Here is a 19,719-nt window from a genome sequence, read left to right on the forward strand (position 1 = left end):
GTAGAAATTTAATGGCCTTTGAGATTTTTAAGAGCCGTTGTTACCTTTATGTTAATGAAGACTGGACGTGAGCAGTAAAAAGTAAGACACTATTTAAGCAACTCTTAGTTGCTGTATTTGAAGCCAACATTTAGCTTGCTACTTTAGTTTCCTCAAGTTGTCAGAATTTGTGCTTTCAAATATAAAAAAAATATTCAAGGGTAATTTTTAGGTGGTTTAAAGTGTAAGTGAAGCCACTGTACGGTTGTATCAGTGCCGTTGTTTTCAGTGTCTATATAAGGGGATTGTGATACACAGTTGGTGATCTCAGGGTTTTTTCTCCATGTGTGCAAAATATAGACTGCACTGCTTTTTCCTATACAGCTTAACAATTTATCCTTGGCAAAATAAATTTGTCATTGATGTTCCATTTAGCATGTGATAGCTTTGTTTCTGAATATTTCACTGTCATTTTTCTAGAAAGGTCACATAGAAGGGCAGAAAAATACTGTATTCCTGACTACTTGCCAATGAGATTAACCAAAGGCTTGTATGAAAGTCCTTTAAATGTTACTTTTAAGAAAGCTTATTCTTGTCATGGTTTCGTGTATTTGAATATTAAAGGTATAGAATTTTATGTTTTGTTAGTATAGTATGGACATTTCTGAATTTTTTTTATTGTATCAGTAGTCACCAGATACTTAAATATATTGCCACTGTAAACTGCCTTGCAAATGCACAGGGATTATAGAACTCATTAACATCCATTGAACAAGTCTTAGGCTTAACTTGGTAAGTTTTTGCTATCCTCCTTACGTTACACCTGAGAGGGGCCGGTTAAATAATATGCTATGCTCAAGGTCATCCCGTGAGTAGGCAGTAAACTGGTACCCAGTCAGAGGTGGTTCAGTGGTAGAATCCTCACCTTCCCTGCAGGAGAACTAGGTGTGATGCCCAGTCAGTCAGTGTATGTCATGTGCCACTATCACCCACCTGTCATTATTAGTTTTAGATAAACATCTAAGTCCTGAGACTCCCAAGGCAAATTTGGCAAGCCATTGGGTGTCTTCACTTTTACTTTATACTTTAGTTTGTGAGTAGCCCGTACAATTAATCCTACCCATTTTAGGCTCTTATTGAGGTATTACAACTTATTGGTTAAGAACACAAGACTCTAGGGCCAAATTGCCTATTTGAGTCTTGGCTTTGCCCCTTACTAGCTATATACCTCTCTCACTTTTCTCATCTGTAAAATAGGCATAATGTTAACTGCCTCAAAGGATTGATGTGAGGAGTAATCACCATATATAAGTATTAGCTGTTATTACTCTCTACTAAGAAACAGTTTTAAAGTATCTAGTGATCATTACATGTTTGTTGGTCAAAGTCTGTTCTGGCACTCTGAGCCCTTAAATTCATTCAGCCAACATTATATGTCTATGTCATATGCAAGATTTACATAAAACAGTGAAAATGTAGCAGTATGTAATATTAAATTCGTAGTGTGATAAATAACATGATAAACAAAAGATTGAAACTGTCAGTTAAAGAGCAAGGATGTCATGGTATTTTTAATTGCCTCATATACTTGAGAAAGCTTGAGAATAAGTAAGAAACACTGGAGAAAAATCAGTGCATTGATGAAGATATATTGAATAGATCATGGACTGTCAGAAGAACAAACATTTCGGTTTTGGAAAATATAACCAAGAGTGTTCCTTGGAAGTAACGAAGGTGAGTCTTCATCTCATTTTGGACACGTCAAGAAGGGCATCGTGCCTGGTAAAGTGGAGGGTCAACAAAAATGAGGAAGACCACCAAGATGGACTGACTACAGTGAATTCAAGCCTAACAACTGTGAGCATGGCAACGAACAGGGCAGAATTCCATTCTGTTGTGCACAGGGCTGCTAGGTGCCAATGCAATGGCACCTAACAGTATGATGATAAAAAGCCAAGAATATATTCAAAAAAATGTTTACAGATATTTTTTGGACACCAAAGTAAAAAATCACTCTGAATTTTAAGTGTCAGTAAATATATACAAATGTGCATAGTTATATTTGATTAAATGACTTAGACAATGAAGCATAATTTGTAGAGCCATGAATAAAAAATGAAAAGTCTTGAGTTTCTGTACTAGGCTTGTTGTAGTGGTTAGATACTAAACCAGTTACCTCCGATCCCAACTTGTTCCAGTGGTTTGTTTTTCACTCACTTTGAATCAAATGTCGTAGCTCTAAGGGGACATATGTAAAACAGAGTTGTGTACAGTCCTGCCCCAATCATACTGAATCTGTTCCCACACATTAAGAGAATAAAAGTGTTACACAACAAGCTTACATTAGCAGCTAAGCTAGAAAAAAAAGGGATGAACTGCCCTTTATAATGAAGTTAGGATAATGAGAAAAAAACCCTCCTTGTATTCATTGTTAGATTCCTCTGCCCCTAGGTACTTTACTCTCATAACTGTTTCTCCTGCTGTACACATTAGTAGGATTAATAATTACAATAAAATCAAGCAATTTAGGGTAGAGCTGCCTCTTAAAGTTCTATGGCTCAGCATATTTATCTTACTCAGAAATGAGAGAAACCAGGCTCCTTTATGTTGCCCTGACCCTCAGCCCTATTTCCATTAAACATGTTAGTTGCTTCCCCTTACTACTCTTGTCCGTTTCAAAGTAGAAGTTTACAGCCTATGTGTCACTCTCTAGTGACCCCCCACAATGAAAGAATCATCCCGACACAAACTTGCTTCCAACATTCCCATCTGGAGAAAGAGGGCTAGCTTGCTGGGTCCTTTTGACATTGGTTCCTCTGAACACCCAGTTTTTTTATTCTCCACTGACTTAGGCCCAATACTTACTTTTGCATGCTGATGATACAATGTCATCAAGTTTCTGTAAGTTCTGCTTTATGATTTCATTTACAATTGTATCAGTGAACACCTTTTGTTTCCTTAGTCTATGAAATAACCATATCAAAGTTTGTGAGTACTAATAAAAGTTTATTAAATCACAATACAAAAACACTTGGACTTTCAGGAAGTTGAATGACTCAAAAAACACATACTTAATCCATTTAATTCTTAAGGTGTTTCTTTTAGGTCCTAATTTTTCTAATTTAAATTTTACCACTGTTTTCACACGTTCTTAAGTGATGTAAACCATCTTTTGAGGTAAACAAGGTGCTTGTCTTTGCCCATACCCATTAGTTTACTGAAAGGTCCAAAATTTGAACATTTTTTTTTATGGCTTAGGATACAGTCTCTAGGTGCATGTTCCACGTGTACTTAAAAAGAATATTCTGCTGTTAGGGTGTTATGTTAAGTGTCATCAAGTCTGTCCTAACCCACAGCAACCACATATGACAGAACTGTCCCACAGGGACTTTTTGAGCTACAATCATTGTGAAGTTGACTGAGCTACAAGGTTGGTGGTTCAAGCTCACCAGCTGCTCCCCGGTAACCCTACACAGGGTAGTCATGGGTCAGAACTGACTCGACGGCACTTAACAAATCTCTACAGGAGTAGATCAGGTCTTCCCTCCCATGGAGCCACTGGGTAAGTTTATAAACCATTAGCCTTGCAGTTAGCAGCTGAGTTCCAGCAGAGCTCCTATAAAGAGTGGGGTGTTCTGTATAAGTCAATTAGCTAATTGGAAGATACTGCTCAGTTTTGTTATATTCTGGGTGATTTCTATTTACTGAGAGAAATGCTGAAAGCTCCAACTGATATAACTGAATATTTTTCTCTTTGAGTTGCCAGTTTTCGCTTCCTGTATTTTGAAACTGTTAGGTGCATACACAATGAAGAGTATGTTTTCTTAGTGATCAGACCTTTCATCGTTAGGAAATTTATCTGGTAATAAGATAGCCATGCTAGCTTTATTTTATGTCGGCATGGTACATTTTTTCCCATCCTTTCATTTTTAACAACTATAAAGAAGCTCTGGTAGCATACTGGTTACGAATCGGGCTGAGAACCGCAAGGTCGGCAGTTCGAAACTACCAGCAGTTCCGTGGAAGAAAGATGAGGCTTTCTGCTCCCGTAAAGACTTACAGCCTTGGAAACCCTGTTCAGGGTCGCTATGAGTCAGAACCAACTCTACGGCACATAACAACAACAACATATAGGCAAAGAACTATAGACTGCTAATTTCAAGGTAAGTGGTTTTCAGACCCACCATCTGCTCGTTCAAAACCCTGTACTGGATCACTATATGAATCTGAACTGACTTGATGTCACTTAACAACATATATTTGAAGTAAGTTTCTTATAGATAGAATATGGTTGGCTTTTTTTTCTTCCTTTCTTAAATTCTATACCAACAGTCTGTCTTTTCATTGCTGTGTATCCACCATTTTCACTTAATATAATTACTGTTAAGTTTAGAAGTCCTGATGTGGTGCTGTATGATAAGCACTGGACTGTAAGGTTGGTTTGAATCACAAGGTCGGTGGTTCAGACTCACCAGCCACTCCTCAGAAACACTACAGGGTTGCTATAAGTCAGAACTGACTCGACGGCACTTAATAATTGTGAAGCGTGGGTTTCATTCTACCACTTTATTTATTGTGCCTTTTCTGTTCCTCTATTTTCCCTTTCCAGCCTTTTAGGTTATGTGAATACTTTTAACTATTATACATTAATTTGCTCTAGAATGATTTTAATTTCAAAGTAACTAAGAGTGAGCTTTTGTATTCCTTCCAACTATTATATTCTCACCTGTTGCCAGCTTCTCATAAAAATATTGCAAGTGTTCTTGTTTAGGTAGCTCAGCATCTGGAGTTGAGGGGATTTCAAAATCAGACGAGCTCTGAGAATCAGTCTTGGTGCTGTAACTCAGCAGCCCTTTCTCCTCAGGTGTGTGTTTCCCACCACTTAGAGTGGTTGCCTCTGCAACACCAGGAACGATATTTACATCTGGATCACCACTCTTCAAATCAGAGCAAGGTTTCGTTGGGCAAAGTATATTTTGTTCCTGCTGGGAGGCAAGAATATTCTCTTTGGTTCTTGGCCTGTAGCTACCTTTGTTTACGGAAGTATCACTACAGTTTCTCTCTTGGGAAGGTAACAAAACTGTGTCTGACTGGCTGTCCCAGCCTTGACTTCCTTGTTCTGATATGTGTGTTGACTGAGAAGAATTCTGGGAAGAGATATGGGTTGACTCCCCATCAGAGTCACTGAAAAGCCTCGGAGACTGAGATGCCCCTGCCTCTGTGGAAGACGGGACATTTTCTAAACCGTCATCTGTGATGTCATTGTTTCTTTTAAAGAAAACTTCCCACTGTGGTACATCCACATCGGACTGCTGCTGCGGCGGCTGCTGAGGTGTTTCAGGATCCACAGCTCCTTGCAAAGAAGCCAGGCTGTCTAACTCTTCTTCACCTTCACTGTTGGATTCCTGACAATCTACATAGTTTGCCATGAGAGAGATTTGCAAACTCTCTTCTTTGAAACATCCAGTGCTTTGTCTTGGTTTTTCAGACTGATTTTGTGATGTCACGATCACTGGAAAGACCTCAGGGTGAAGAGCTGGCTGGTTAGGAACTTTGTGCCTTAACGGTACTGGTGGAGAGTCATCAAAGAGATCCACATCTTCCTCTTCCTCTGAAAAAACAAAACAGGTTTAAAGGCAACAGAATGCAAGGAAACCAATCTGTGCTTGTAATAAAAATCTAATTTGTGGCATTGAATTCTTGGAATTGTAAAGAATAGGGAGCTCACTCTCAAAGAGAAATGAAAACGCTCTTTATTCTTGGGATATTCTGAACACTGTTAAGTACCATTATTCTGGTTTCTATAACACCAGGTAATAAGCTGAGACTTGTGTTCCCTAAATGTGTCCAAAATGGCTTTTATCCATGCCTCCTAGACCTGACTGAGCATTGGTAACACCTGCAGAGCTGTTTTAATAGCAACTTTATATCATCCTGGTGTGGCACTGCAGGATAATGCTCTGGACTGTTAGGTCAGCAGTTCAAAGCCTCCAACCATTCCTGAAACCCTATATGGGGTGGCTATAAGTCAGAACCAACTTGACAACACTTAACAAAAAATATATCTCATCCCAGATCTATCAAATCCATCCTTGAAGCAGGGACCCAATGGTTTGATACTTATTTTGTACTGAAGTTCTGCAGCTGATTCTTCCATCAGCCAGATTTACAAACAATCCAGAAAGGGAGTTTTGTAAAATTCTTTGTGCTCTGCAAAGAGCAGATGCTCAATCAAGCTGCCCCCTCAGACTAGAGTTGACTATGATGACAGAAATGAATAAAAGCTAAGCTTTCGAGACCTTCATTTGCTGATGGGGCACAACTGAAAATGAAGAGAGACTGCTACAGACATCCATTAATAACCAGAACATGGAATGTTTGAAGTATGATTGTAGGAAATTTGGAAGTCATCAAAAATGAAATGTAACACACTCCTTGGCATCAGTGAGCTGGCATGGTCTGGTATTGGCCATTTGATTCAGAAAATCATGGTTTACTGTGACAGGAGCAGCAAATTAAGAGGAATGGCACCACTTTCATCATGTAAAAGATCATTTCAAGATCTATCCTGAAGTGCAGTGCTGTCTATGACAGCATAATATCCATACATTAAAAGGAAGACCAGTTAATACTACTATTTTTCAAATTTACACACCAACCACTAAAGCCAGTGAGGATGAAGAATTCTACCAACTTCTTCAGTCAGAAATTGATCAAACATGCAATTGTTTGATGCATTGATAAACTGGTGATTAAAGTCAAGAAGTATAATGAAATATACAAAGACCTTGATTTAGAAAATCAAAAGGGAAGAAGAGGCTTAGCATTTCTCAAGCTGAAAGAACTGAAGAAGAAATTCAAGCCTCGACTTTACATATTGAAGGATTCTATGGGCAAAGCATTGAATAATGCAGAAAGCATCAAAAGATGGAAGGAATACAGAGTCACTGTATCAAAAAGAAATGGTCGATGTTCAACAATTTCAAGAGGTAGCATATGATCAAGAACCGATGGTACTGAAGAAAGAAGTTCAAGCAGCACCAAAGGTGGTGGCAAAAAAAAAAAACAAGCTCCATGAATTGATGGAATACAAACTGAAATGTTTCAACAAACTGATGCAGCACTGGAGGCGCTCACTCATATTTACACCAGAAATTTAGAAAAGAGTTTCCTGGCCAACCGACTAAATGAGATCCATATTTGTGCCCATTCCTCCTCAACATAATGCAAAAACTATCAAACAACATCATTCATATCACATGCAAGTCAAATTTTGCTGAAGATTATTAAAAAACAGTTGCAACAGTATATCAAAAGGGTGCCAGAAATTCAAGCCAGATTCATTAGAGGATGTGGAACAAGGGATACGACTGCTGCTGTCAGATGGGTCTTGGCTGAAAGCAGAGAGTACCATAAATATGTTTACTTTTGCTTTATTGCCTATGCAGGCATTCAACTGTGTGGATCATGACTAGCTATGGATAATATTGCAAAGAATAAGAAACTTGTACATAAACCAAACGGCAGTCATTTGAACTGAACAAGGGGATTCTGAATGGTTAAAAATCAGGAAGGTGTGTGCCAGGATTGTATTCTTTCACTATACTGTATGCTGAGCAAATAATCCGAGAAGCTAAATTATATGAAGAAAAATGTGATTTCAGGATTGGAAGAATTTATTAACCACTTGCAATAAGCAGATGACATAATCTCACTTGCTAAAAGTGAAAAGGATTTAAAGTACTGATGAAAATCAAAGACTACAGCCTTTAGTATGGATTGTACCTCAATGTAAAGAAAATAAAAATCCTCACAGCACGATCAATAAATAACATGATAAATGGAGAAAACAAAGGCGTTGTCAAAGACTTCATTTTCTTGGATCAACCATCACACTCATGGAAGCAGCAGTCAAGAAAGCAAATGATGTGTCATTTGATTTCTTTAAAGTGTTCAAAAGATGTCTGCAGCACAAGACCTCTTTAAAGTATTCAAGAGCAAAGATGTCAGTCTGAGGACTAAGAGGCGTCTGACCCACACCATGGTATTTGCAATAGCCTCAAATTCAATTTAGATAATGAATACAGACGACCATTGAAGAATTAATAATTTGAGTTATGGTGTTGGGTAGAATTATTAAAAGTACCATGGTCTGTCAGGAGAATAAACAATTCTGTGTTGGAAGAAGTACAGCCGGAATGCTCCTTAGAAGCCAGGATGACCAAACTTCATCCCTTATACTAAGGAGACCTTACCAGGAAGGGCCAGTCCTTGGAGAAGGACATGATCGGTAAAGTAGAGGGTCAGCGAAAAAGAGGAAGACCTCCGATGAGATGGGCTGGCACAGTGGCAGCAACAGTGGGCTCAAGCTTAATAATTGTGAAGATGGTGCAGCATTTCATTTTGCTGTGCATTGTTGTTAAGTGCCTTTGAGTCAGTTTTGACTCATAGTAATCCTATATAGGGTTCCTGAGAACAGCTGGTGAGCTTGAACCACTGACCTTACAGTTCAAACCGACTTTGCAGTCCAGAGCATCAACCTGCAGCACATGGTCACTGTAAATTGAAGGTAACTCGACAGCACCTAAGAACAACATTGTATATAGTGTGTCCTGGTGTGATTCAGTAGGATAAGTACTCAACCTCAAGGTCAGTTTGCGCTCAAGGGCACTATGTGTGTGTGTGTGTTTATCTCTATATTTAACAAATTAAAAACCTGGCAAACTGCTTCTGTAAAGATTAGAGCCAAGAAAATCATATGGAAATAGTTTTACTCTGTAACACAGGTGGATGGCAGTGGGGGTGCCTCATGAACCAGAGCCTACTTCACAACAGATAACAACAATATATATGGCAACTTATTCTGCTGAATCTGATATTAACTTACAATGCTGTTGTGAAGTGCCATCGAGTCATTTCTGACTCATAGCAACCCTGTATAGGACTTTTGAGGAGTAGCTGGTGAGTTTGAACCGTCAACCTTGCAGTTCAAACAGACCTTGAGGTCGAATGCTTATCCAATGGCGCTACACCAGGACTCTGTAACTTGTAATGTTGTTAATAAATGGAGAAAACATTGGAGTTGTCAAAGACTTCATTTTCTTGGATCAACCATCACACTTAACGGAAGCAGCAGTCAAGAAATTAAATGATGTGTAATTTGATTTCTTTTAAGTGTTCAAAAGACTTCTGCATAAGACCTTTAAAGTGTTCAAAAGCAAAGATGTCTGTTTGTAGACATCTTTGTTAAGTGCCGTCTAAGTAGGGTCCAACTCATAGTAACCCTGTATACGGTTTCCAGGGAGCAGCTTGTGAATTTGAACTACTGACCTTGTGGTTCAAGCCGATAAGGTCAAGTCCTTATCTTATGGCACCACACCAAGACTCTTAACTTATAATAAACCCCTTAAATAGATCACTAGTGATAAAGGATGTGTAGCTAATCTCTGCATTTTTAAAAGCTACTAAAATAATGGACCACAGATACTAGCCTGCAACTCCCATTTTCCAATAAGGAAACTGGCCCTGAGGAATTACGAGACAATGCACAGGCTATAAAACTAGACGGAGGCAGTGCCAGAGCGCAAGTCTAATTCTGAACTGAGCATTCTGTTATGATGTATAATTGTTTAAACAAACACATATCTATCTTATCCTTGGCTAAAGGGCTTACAAACAAAATGTATAATGACATAGATTAAATGTACAGCTATACAGTAAAGTGGTAAAATACATAGCCATTAAAATGGTTTTTGAAAAACATGAATTTCTATTAAAATGTTCTAAGTGGAAAAAATGCCTATACAAATATATATACATGTGTGCACGCATATATTCACACACACACAGGTTAAGTCTAAATATGGCCATTAGGTTCTGGTTTATACATGTAAAGGTTTATTCCAAACCAAACATGTCTCTGCAGACCTTTCCAAGAGTGGTGGTGGTGGTGTGCTGTCACTTCTGACACATAAAGACCCTGAATAGGATTCCAGAACTGTGGGAGCATAAAGTCTCATTATTCTCCTCTGCAATGACTGGTAGATTCAAACTGCTTACCTTGTAGTTAGCAGCCCAGCGCTAATCCACTACACTCCAGGAATTCTTACCCAGTCTTAGTAATACAGTTGTCCTAGTCTAAGTTAGGGTGCCTAACTTGGTCTAGTTAAGTTAGCAGTCCAGTGCTTATCCTTGGTGCCACAGTCAACTCAGAAGGCTTTGGTGATTTTTTTTTTTTTTTTTTTTTATTCCAGAAGGGTCACCTTGACAGATTTTCTTGAAGGACACACTACCATCACAGGAGCTTATTATAAAGAAGGTTTAAGAAAACAGAAATTGCAATGGTGAGGAAATGGCCGGAAAAGGTGCGCAGAGGAGTTTTTCTCATCATGACAGTGTGCCTGCTCACTGTTCCAGGTTAACAGGGATGTCCTAAGAGAATTTTATTGGGAACTTTCCCCCTCATCCACCCTACAGCTCATCTTGCCTCTGCAGACTTCTTGCCCCACAAACTCAAAGAACATTTGAAAGGAACACATATTTTAGTCCCCTGAGGATGCCAAAACAGCCATTTTAGTGTGGTGTAAATCTAAGAGTACAAAGTTCTTTGGGAAGAGGAACACAACTTTCATAAGTCTACAGACCTACATGGAGGATATGTCATGAAACAATAGCTTCACAATTTGAGGTTTTTGTTTAATAAGCTATTAGTTTGTAGCAATATTTTTACTTCCCCTCCTATATATAATATATATATATATATGAGGAGGTTTCAAAAATTCATGGAAAATGGAATTAAAGATAATGAAAATTTTATGTACTCTTTGGAAACCTTTGGTGTATGTGTGTCTCGCCTATCTATGATGCAACTTCTTTTTAAAATCTACTGTAATAGCAATTGAACACAAAAGTAGGATACACCATTTTAGTAGAGTAAGATGAACTGGATTATAAAACATTTAGTGGATGTTGGGTACTAAGATTTTTACTTTATACCATATTTTCTACAAAAAGAATATTCTACAACCAAAAAAATGAGTTCATGAACTTAGTTCTTTAAGCAATGTAAAATTCTGTTGCTCTGCCACAATGAAAAATTGACTTTTGCCAATTTTGTTTTAAATAGCTCATAATTCAATTTCGATGCCTGTTTTATAAACATGCTATAATTATATATTAACAAATGAAAACTCATGGAAAAATATTTACTAATCAGAAAACATATATAACAAATTATATTTTTAGATTTTTCATCTCTAACATTATAATTGAAACATTTCACAATTAGAAAGCAAATACCTACCTCTACATGTAAGTACAATGAATCAACTCTTTCCTGAATCACTGCTGTATGCTAAGGGTTTTTGAGTCTCCTTAGAGATGAAAATGAGCATTTTGTCATGCAGTTTGAGAGCATTAACGTTAGGAATATGCATAAACCCACTTTAACTTTGGGAAACGCACATTGTAGTTTATCTTTTATTTATGCAACCCTAACATACCTACATAAGTAAAGTCTGTTTGTCTTAGATCTGTGAACTTAATGATCACATAGGAGTGAAATGTCAGATGTCTCCATTAAGGTCAGTATTTAAGTCATCAGGATAAGCCTGCACTGATTCAGTTGTAACTTCAGGCGTTTTTCATCAGGTATAGCCATTGTTTAAGAAGGAAAATCTACTTGAAACAAATTCATATTCTTTTGCCTTTCTTTTCATGCCAGATTCAAGTGTGTCAACAAGGCTACAGTATGTAGAAATTCATCTCTGGCACTAGATGCTACTTCCACACCATGCATTTCCTTAATTTCCTTATTGCTTTCTAATACGTCTACGACAGTGGACAGTGAACTGCTTGATACTTGTAATGTTTTCAAGTTTTAAAAAATCTTGTCTTAAATTATGTAAATGCTCTGTTAATGACTGAGAGATGTGTGTATGTCTTTAAATTCACTTCTGAATTTTGGGAAGCTTGACTTGTCTGATGAAAATGCTGCATAAATATACACATTTTAAATATACACTTCAGTGTTGGCATTTCATTAGCAATATTTGCAGCTTCTCTTATCTCTGTTTTGTGTCTGATGTTCAGAAAGACTTTGTAAGGCATGCAGAATCTGAGTGTGCAGTTGCAGGATTGCACTCATTGCTACAGCATGCATTTCCCAACACATACTAGAAAGGCATTTTAAAACTCACCCATTGCTGAAATGTGTTTTAAGAACTGCCCGTAATTGATTTGTTGTTGTTGTTGTTGTTGTTAGGTGTCATGTTGTTAGGTTCCAACTCATAAGTGATCTTATGCACCACAGAGTAAAATGCCTGATCCTGCATCATACTCACAATTGTTATGCTGGAGCCCACTGCTGCTGCCGACTCTCACTGCTAGGGGTCTCCCTCTTTTTTGCTGACCCTCTTTACCAAGCATGAAGTCCTTCTCCAGGGACTGGTCCCTCCTGATAGCATGTCTGAAATACGCGAGGCTAAGTTTTACCATTCTGGCTTCCTAGGAGCATTCTGGCTGTACTGATTCCTTTGTTCTTCTGGCAGTCCATGGTACTGTCAATATTTTTCTCCAACACCATAACTTAAATGCATCAATTCTTGTAAGGTCTTCCTTATTCATTGTCCAACTTTCATATGTATATGAGGCTACTGAAAGTATCATGACTTGGGTCAGGCACACTTTATTTATTTATTTTCTCCATTTGCCATGAAGTTATTTATTAGTTCAGCTGTGAATATTTTCATTTTCTTTCTTTATTATTTTTTTTTTCTTAAATGTTTTATTGTGAATTATGTGAAAGTTTACATGGGAGAATCTTGGTTTTACAGTCATTCTATTGTATATCATCTCATTGCCATGGTTACAATCCCCTCCATGCAATCCTTCCCCCGTACCCCCCAGGTCTTCAGCACACAGTTGCTCTCCATCTCTGGATCTAAAGTCTCCAGCTGCTCCATCGCTCCACGTCATCATCTCTGGCTCCATTTCAGGCATCACTGCTTCTCTGGGTAGGGTCCCACTCTCTGCTCTTCTCCCTTGGGACCTCCGCTCCTTCCGCTCCTAGACTGAAAAGTTAATCACTCCCCTCCTTGCTATAAAACATTTCCAACCCTCACAATCAGTCCTGATAACAATTATTCCCTATTGGATCACAAGAAACCCGGCTGCATTTCATTGCATCAGCCCCACCTAGTCAGATTGAAAACCACTCACTGGCGATTCTACCTTCCCCCAGGCACTCTGGATCTAGGTTCCCTCTTGAAAGTTTGTAAGCCAGTCACTTCTTGCCTTTGTGGCCTCCCACCCCCCATTTTGGGTAGCCAATGTCCAAGTTGCCCATCCCTGTCTACTCTGTGTGTGGAGAGGGTGGGAATGATTCTTGCTGTAAGGATTTGTTCCCTCTTTTGAGCTACTGCTTCCATAGGTGTAGGTCAAGTTCATCAAATTGTATGAGAATACTTTTTTTTTTTTTTTCCCCTCTTCTTTTTACTTTTGGTTGTGCTCTGATGATCCAGTCACTGAAGCCAGGATAAATGGGTATTATCTGCAAGTGTGGGTGTTCTTATGCATATGCCCTCTCTTCTTATCAGCTGGACACTTCACTCTCCACTCTAGTCCTCTGTGGCTATGTCACTGACTCTGGGCCCAAGAGTCCCCAGGTCTTGCCACACTGCTGGCCAACCAGGTCTTCACTCGGGTTCACAGAAGTCTATTGAATGTTGTAGGGCTTAGCTCACCACTTCATTGCTTAACAGCTTCATTGCTGTTAAGCTCACTTCCCCTTATCTGTGTCGAGCGTGGTCACCAATCCCAGCGTGTATTCCCAGAGTCTTAGTCTTGGAAGGGGGTTTGCACTCAGGGGACCCGACCACTTGTCAGGCACACTTTAGTCCTCAAGCTGAAATCTTTGCTCTTGAACACTAAAGAGTTCTTCTGAAGCTTACTTACCTAATGCAACACCTCGTTTTCCTTGACTGATGCTTCCTGAGTGTTGATCCACGTAAAAAGAAGGATTTGACAACTTCAATTTTATCTTCATTCATCATTATGTTATTTTATTGGCCCAGCTGTGAGGATTTTTGTTGAGTTGTTGTTGTTATGTGTCGTGGAGTAGAGGTGACAGAGAAACTGAACAGTAGAAGAAGAAGAAAAAAAAAAAAAAATCAACTGCTTCCAAACAACAAACTCCTTCCATATACTATGTCCCACAAGATTAATTATGAAAATGACATATTCTCACATTTAAAATTTTTCTGTTGCATGCTTTTATAACGCCCTGATACTGTCAGCATTGTCATAGAACCTGCACCTGTGCTTAGAAAAATGATTGCAAGTTCCACATTAATAGAAGTATTGGATTTGCAATTTCTTCCCTGGTATGACTTAAGCTAGTAAATGTGATTAACTGCTAGGAAAGTGTTCCATCTACTAGAGATATATATCTTCAAACAATACGTAGCTGATCTGTACAACAAAGATCAGGAGTGGAATTTACAGATGAACTTTCATAATAGATAATATTTCACTTAAAGTGGCTGACTGAACAGTGTTACTTTACTTTTGTTGCGTGCCATCAAATTGGTTCAGACTCACAGCAACCGCTTTATGGGGCTCTCCAAGGAATGGCTGGGAGGGTTGAGCCCAGTTAGTGAGTTTATTGGTTTTCCACCCATTTTTTTAGACATATACGATGTGTTGCCCTTTCCTGTGTTACTGTATTTTGAGATGTGACCTGTAAAAATGGGTCACACGAGCTACAAGTAAATTCCAAACTTTTCCATTTTGTGGGAATCCAAACACTTCTTTCTTGACAAGGTAGTCCATTCCCATGTATTGTTAAACTGACAACAACAACATACTGCAAAACAACTTTTTAGTACTGATGGACTTCATTAATTTGTGTTTCCTGCTCATGAGGTAAGCCAACACTGTCTCTTTGATTTAATATGAAAACATTCCATCTCTGTGAATTGAACTGTTCTTCTGTTTACTAATCAATTCAAGTTGGACCAATCATTGAATCCATCCATAACATATGATCAAAAAACAATGGTACTGAAGAAATCATGTTACATTGAAGTCACTGGCAAAATCCAAGGCTCTAAAAATTGAAGGAATACAAATGGAAATGTTTCCACAAACTGATGCAATACCGGAGGCACTCACTAGTCTATGCCATGACATCTGGAAAGGCGCTCCCTGTTATTTACTGGTTATAATTTACTACTTATTATTTACTACTGAGTATTTATTGGTCCGGTTGTAAGCATTTTCATTTCCTTTATATTAAAGTGATTATGATCTTCATTGGTATTTCATCTTCTCTTCATTTCCAGAAAGTATGTTTGTGTCATCTGCTTATCTCAGGTTGTTATGGAGCTTTCCTCCAATCCTAATGCGAAATTCTTTTTCATATAGTCCAGCTTCTCTGATTATTTGCTCAGCATACAGATTGAATAAGTATGGTGAAAGAATACAACTCTGGCACACACTTTACTGATTTTAAACCATTCAGTATCCTCTTGTTCTGTTCAAATGACTGCCTCTTGGTCTATGTACATGTTCCACAAGGGCAAACGTAAGTGTTCTAGAATACCCATTCTTCAAAATGTTATCCAAGAGACTAACTAAATGGATTCATAACCAATATTCAATCCAAAGAAGACAGAAAAATAGGGAAAAAGAATTTAAAAGCAGATGGAACAAATAAGATGAGAAGTATAAACATATTTTATCCTATCAATAATCATATTCAACATAAATGGTCTAAACACCCAGTTAAAAAGTACAAATTGTCAAGAGTGGTTTCAAAGTAAGATCCAACAATACTGAACCTATAAGAAATCCTTTGGAGTCCTGGGATGGTGATGCAAGTTAATGTGCTGGACCGCAGTGTCGGTTTGAACTGCAAGGTTGGTGGTTCAAACCCATCAGGAGCTCCTCAGAAACCCTACACAGGGTTGCTGTGAGTTGGAACCGACTCAACGGCACTTAATGACGACAAGAAAACCTTCAATAGATGAATATTAATTAAAGAAGGCTGGGAAATAGACAAAATCCATTTGTATATGCACTCCTAATCAATCTGATCAGAAATGATGAGAGTTTCCATGATCAATCACATTTACTATTATCTTGAAAGAAATCTGTGGCACTGTGAGTTAATGCACCAGACTGCAAAGCCGTTTGAACTACAAGATCACTAGTTGCTCCTCAGAAACCCCATACAGGGTCGCTATGGGTTGGAACTGACTCGATGGTACTTAATAACAACAACAACATGGCCAGTACAAATCATAGAACGTATTTCCAGAGATCTCAAAATACCATACCCTACAGGTGCAATTCACTTTGCCACTTGTTTTAAAATTCTGAAGGAGGTTAACCTTGGCTTCTAGTTTTATATGCTGAAGGCAGAAAGGCAAAGCATTTCCAGAAGTCACACACTGTTTGGAGTTACCCAGGGGGTTCAGATCTACCTCTGGCTAATGCAGACCAGAGAACCCTGAAAAGCAATCTTTTGGGGGTTAAGTCCACATCTCTGAACCAAGGGCCATCCCTCTTACCTGAGTCTAGGTGGGTTGTTTTAACTCTCTTCAATTTTCCAAGAGGTTTATACTTAGGCTCAGTGCTTTGGGAAGATCGGCATAAAGGCTTTAAGCTGAAATAAATAAGAATTATCTCCTTTTGCTTTTTGACAATGCCATTGAAAGACATTGTTTATCACAAAAACTTGGCGACGAGGAAATCACAGTTACTTTTAAGAACTGAAAAGCAATGTTTAAAAGCTAAAAATTGTAACAGTATGATGAAATGGTGAATTTTAAATATAAGCACTTAAATACAGTCTGGTGGATATTTTCATCAGATTCTAGCAAAACTTAGATCTTTGCTCTTGCAATGGGGAAAATCAGATCCCTCTTCTGAACAACTACTGTGACACCTTGTGGCCTTCAGGGAGCAAGCTGCTTCCCTTTCCCTGCTTAATGGTGTTTTCTTATATGTTCAGGAATCTCGTAAATATTATCTCTTTCTAGATGCCCACTGGCTGAAAGCTAAGACCCATTGGAGATAATATACAAAAGTACATAGAAACAAGACTTGAGCAGGTCCTAGCCCTTTTCAAGGGACTTACTACCTATTTCCTTGTTCCAGATACCCAGAAGCCTGTCAATACAAAAAAACAAAAAACCAAGCCAATTCCAACTCTTGGCAACCTCATGTGTGCAGAGTAGAATTGTTCCACAGAATTCTTAAGGGTGTGTGTGACTCTTCAGTTCACCAAGTGTGGAGGGCGAGGGGGTTCTGGGTGTCTTTGAACTGCCAACATTTTGGTTAGTAGAGTTTTAACTATTTGCACCTCTTGGGGAACTCCACTCAGAAGTCTTTAAGAGTTATATGTAACATACATAACTTGACCGATAAAAAACATCATGATAAATGGACACAAGTTGAAGTTGTTAACAACTTCATTTTGCTTGGATCCACTATCAACACTCATGGAAGCAGCAGTCCAGAAATGAAACGATGTATTGCATTAGGCAAATCTGCTGCAAAAGACCTCTTTACAATGTTAAAGAACAAAGCTGACAGTTATGAGTAAACTAAGCCATGGTATTTTCAATAGCTTCATAACGAAGATTGTAGAAGAACCGATACATTTGAGTTATGGTGTTGGAGAAGCCAACTGAATGTACCATGGACTGCCAGAAGAGCAAACAAATCTGTGTTGGAAGAAGTAGTGCCTGAATGCTCCTTAGAAGCCAGGATGTAATACCTCATCCCTCATAAATAGGACATGTTATCAGGAGGGACCAGTTCCTGGAGAAGGACATCATGTTTGGTAAAGTCTCCATTCAGTGAAAAAGAGGAAGACCTCCAATCAACGAGATTGGCAGTGACAACAGAAATGGTCTCAAGCATAACAATGATTGTGAGGTTGGCACAGGACCAGGCAGTGTTTCGTTCTGTTATGCAGAGGGTCACTAAGAGTTAGAACCAACTGGGGGTACCTAACAACACAATATACCCAAAGCCCTGGTGTGGTACTGTAGGAAAAGAACTGGACGGCTAACCATAAGGCTGGCTTTTCAAACCCACTAAGCCACTCTCGGAACCACTCTACAAGGCTGCTATGAGTTGGAAATGACTACGCAGCACACAACAAATAATACACCCAAAGAGCCCTAGTGGCACAATGGGTTAACCAAAAAGATTGGCCATTTGTACTCACCAGCCACTCTGGGAGAAAAATTAGGTAGTTGGAGTCAGTAAAGATTTACAGCCTCTCTATGGAGCAGTTATACTCCATCTTACCAGGCCACCAGGAGTGGAAGGCTTTATGTTTATGAGATACCTACTACCAAGGTCCCAAGCTGGAGCTGATTTGTGGTCTCACCTGTCTTACAGCCAGCCAGTGTGTGTTCTTCTGTGGAGACTGTTCTGGGACCTTTCTCCAACTCCAGAACCTGTTCTGCTCAATTGTCACTGCTCGCTACATTTACTTCAACTTTTCTCCTCCTCCCTAACTGACCTACAACAGAACTGCTTATAAAATGCAAATTAGGGTGATTTGCATTTTAACATGCACCCAAACTTGAATATATATTCAATGTATATTCAAATTTAGTGCCCTAACACAGATTTGGAGTCCTGATGTAGACTATAAGATAAGCACTGGATTGCTTTTGGTTCAAACCCACCAGTTGCTCCTCAGAAAACTGCTGAGTTGGAACCAACTCGAAGACACTTAACAACAATAACAACACAGACGTAAATCTCAGCTATTTTTAAATCATGCCTCTAGGCTCTGTTGCTACTTTCCAGTCTCTAACTCTTCTTACAGGCAGCATTCTCCATGTTTCCTCACTTTTCACTCATTCCTCAAACAGCTTCTAACTCATAAGCCCACTGAAAACGTTCCACTGAGCGCACACAAGTGATCTCATTACTAAACTGGGGAAACGTTACAATCCCTGTTTTATAGTTGCTCAGGAATTTGACACAGGTGATCTCTATTCTCCCTCCCCTTAGCCTCCATCAGAGGAGCCTGCGGTTGAAGCACTAAGCTACTGAACCCACCAGCAGCTTTGCAGGAAAAAGATACTTCTGTAAAGATTACTGTGTGCATTTGAGTTGGTTTAAAGCTTTGGAAAAGAGAGGGGGGCAGTTCTACTCTGTCCTATAGGGATGCTATGAGTCCGATTCAACTCAAGGACAAAGGGTTTTCAATGGATTTTGCTTCCACCACACTATGATCCTTGCTTTGGTCTATGATTTGGCTCATTCCGTCTCCATGTTTGTTTGTTTTGGGCCCACCTCGGCATTTTAACTGTATGTAGGACAAGGAAGAGATTGCAAAGTCAATGTGAACATCAAAGTGGTGGTTCAAACCCACCAGTCGCTCCTCACAAACCCTATACAGGGTTGCTATGAGTCAGGACTGACTCGATGGCCCTTAACAACAAATACTAGAAAGAGAAGCCCAGGATGTTTCCCTCTTTTGTGTTTTCGTCTTGCTTGAAGTGTTCCATGATGCCGACTGAGTTTGTCGGTACAATGAAACCAAACTTAGGGGACACGAGTATATTATTCTGCCACTTTTCCAGATCTTTTGAGTTGCATGTCAAATCTGACCACTCCACACTTGTTTAACCTGCGTGTGAGGTTCACCATTTCCCCAGCTCTGTGACCATTAATGATTTCAGATTTGCCAATGTAGCCATGCTTCATCAT

General features: G+C 39.0%; 1 protein-coding gene across 1 annotated transcript in view; it reads right to left on the reverse strand.

Moving 5' to 3' along the window:
* Window positions 1–4,661: 4,661 nt before the first annotated feature.
* DCLRE1C (DNA cross-link repair 1C) overlaps window positions 4,662–19,719 on the reverse strand; it is a 50,472-nt gene continuing 35,414 nt past the window's right edge. The window contains exons 13-14 of the mRNA XM_006872615.1: window positions 16,551–16,645; window positions 4,662–5,590 (exon numbers count right to left, since the gene is read on the reverse strand). Of these exons, the coding sequence (XP_006872677.1) occupies window positions 4,662–5,590; window positions 16,551–16,645 (1,024 nt within the window). The remainder of the gene's footprint in view (window positions 5,591–16,550; window positions 16,646–19,719) is intronic.

This window comes from Chrysochloris asiatica, unplaced genomic scaffold, assembly GCF_000296735.1.
Source record: "Chrysochloris asiatica unplaced genomic scaffold, ChrAsi1.0 scaffold00206, whole genome shotgun sequence".
Classification (NCBI taxonomy): domain Eukaryota; kingdom Metazoa; phylum Chordata; class Mammalia; order Afrosoricida; family Chrysochloridae; genus Chrysochloris; species Chrysochloris asiatica.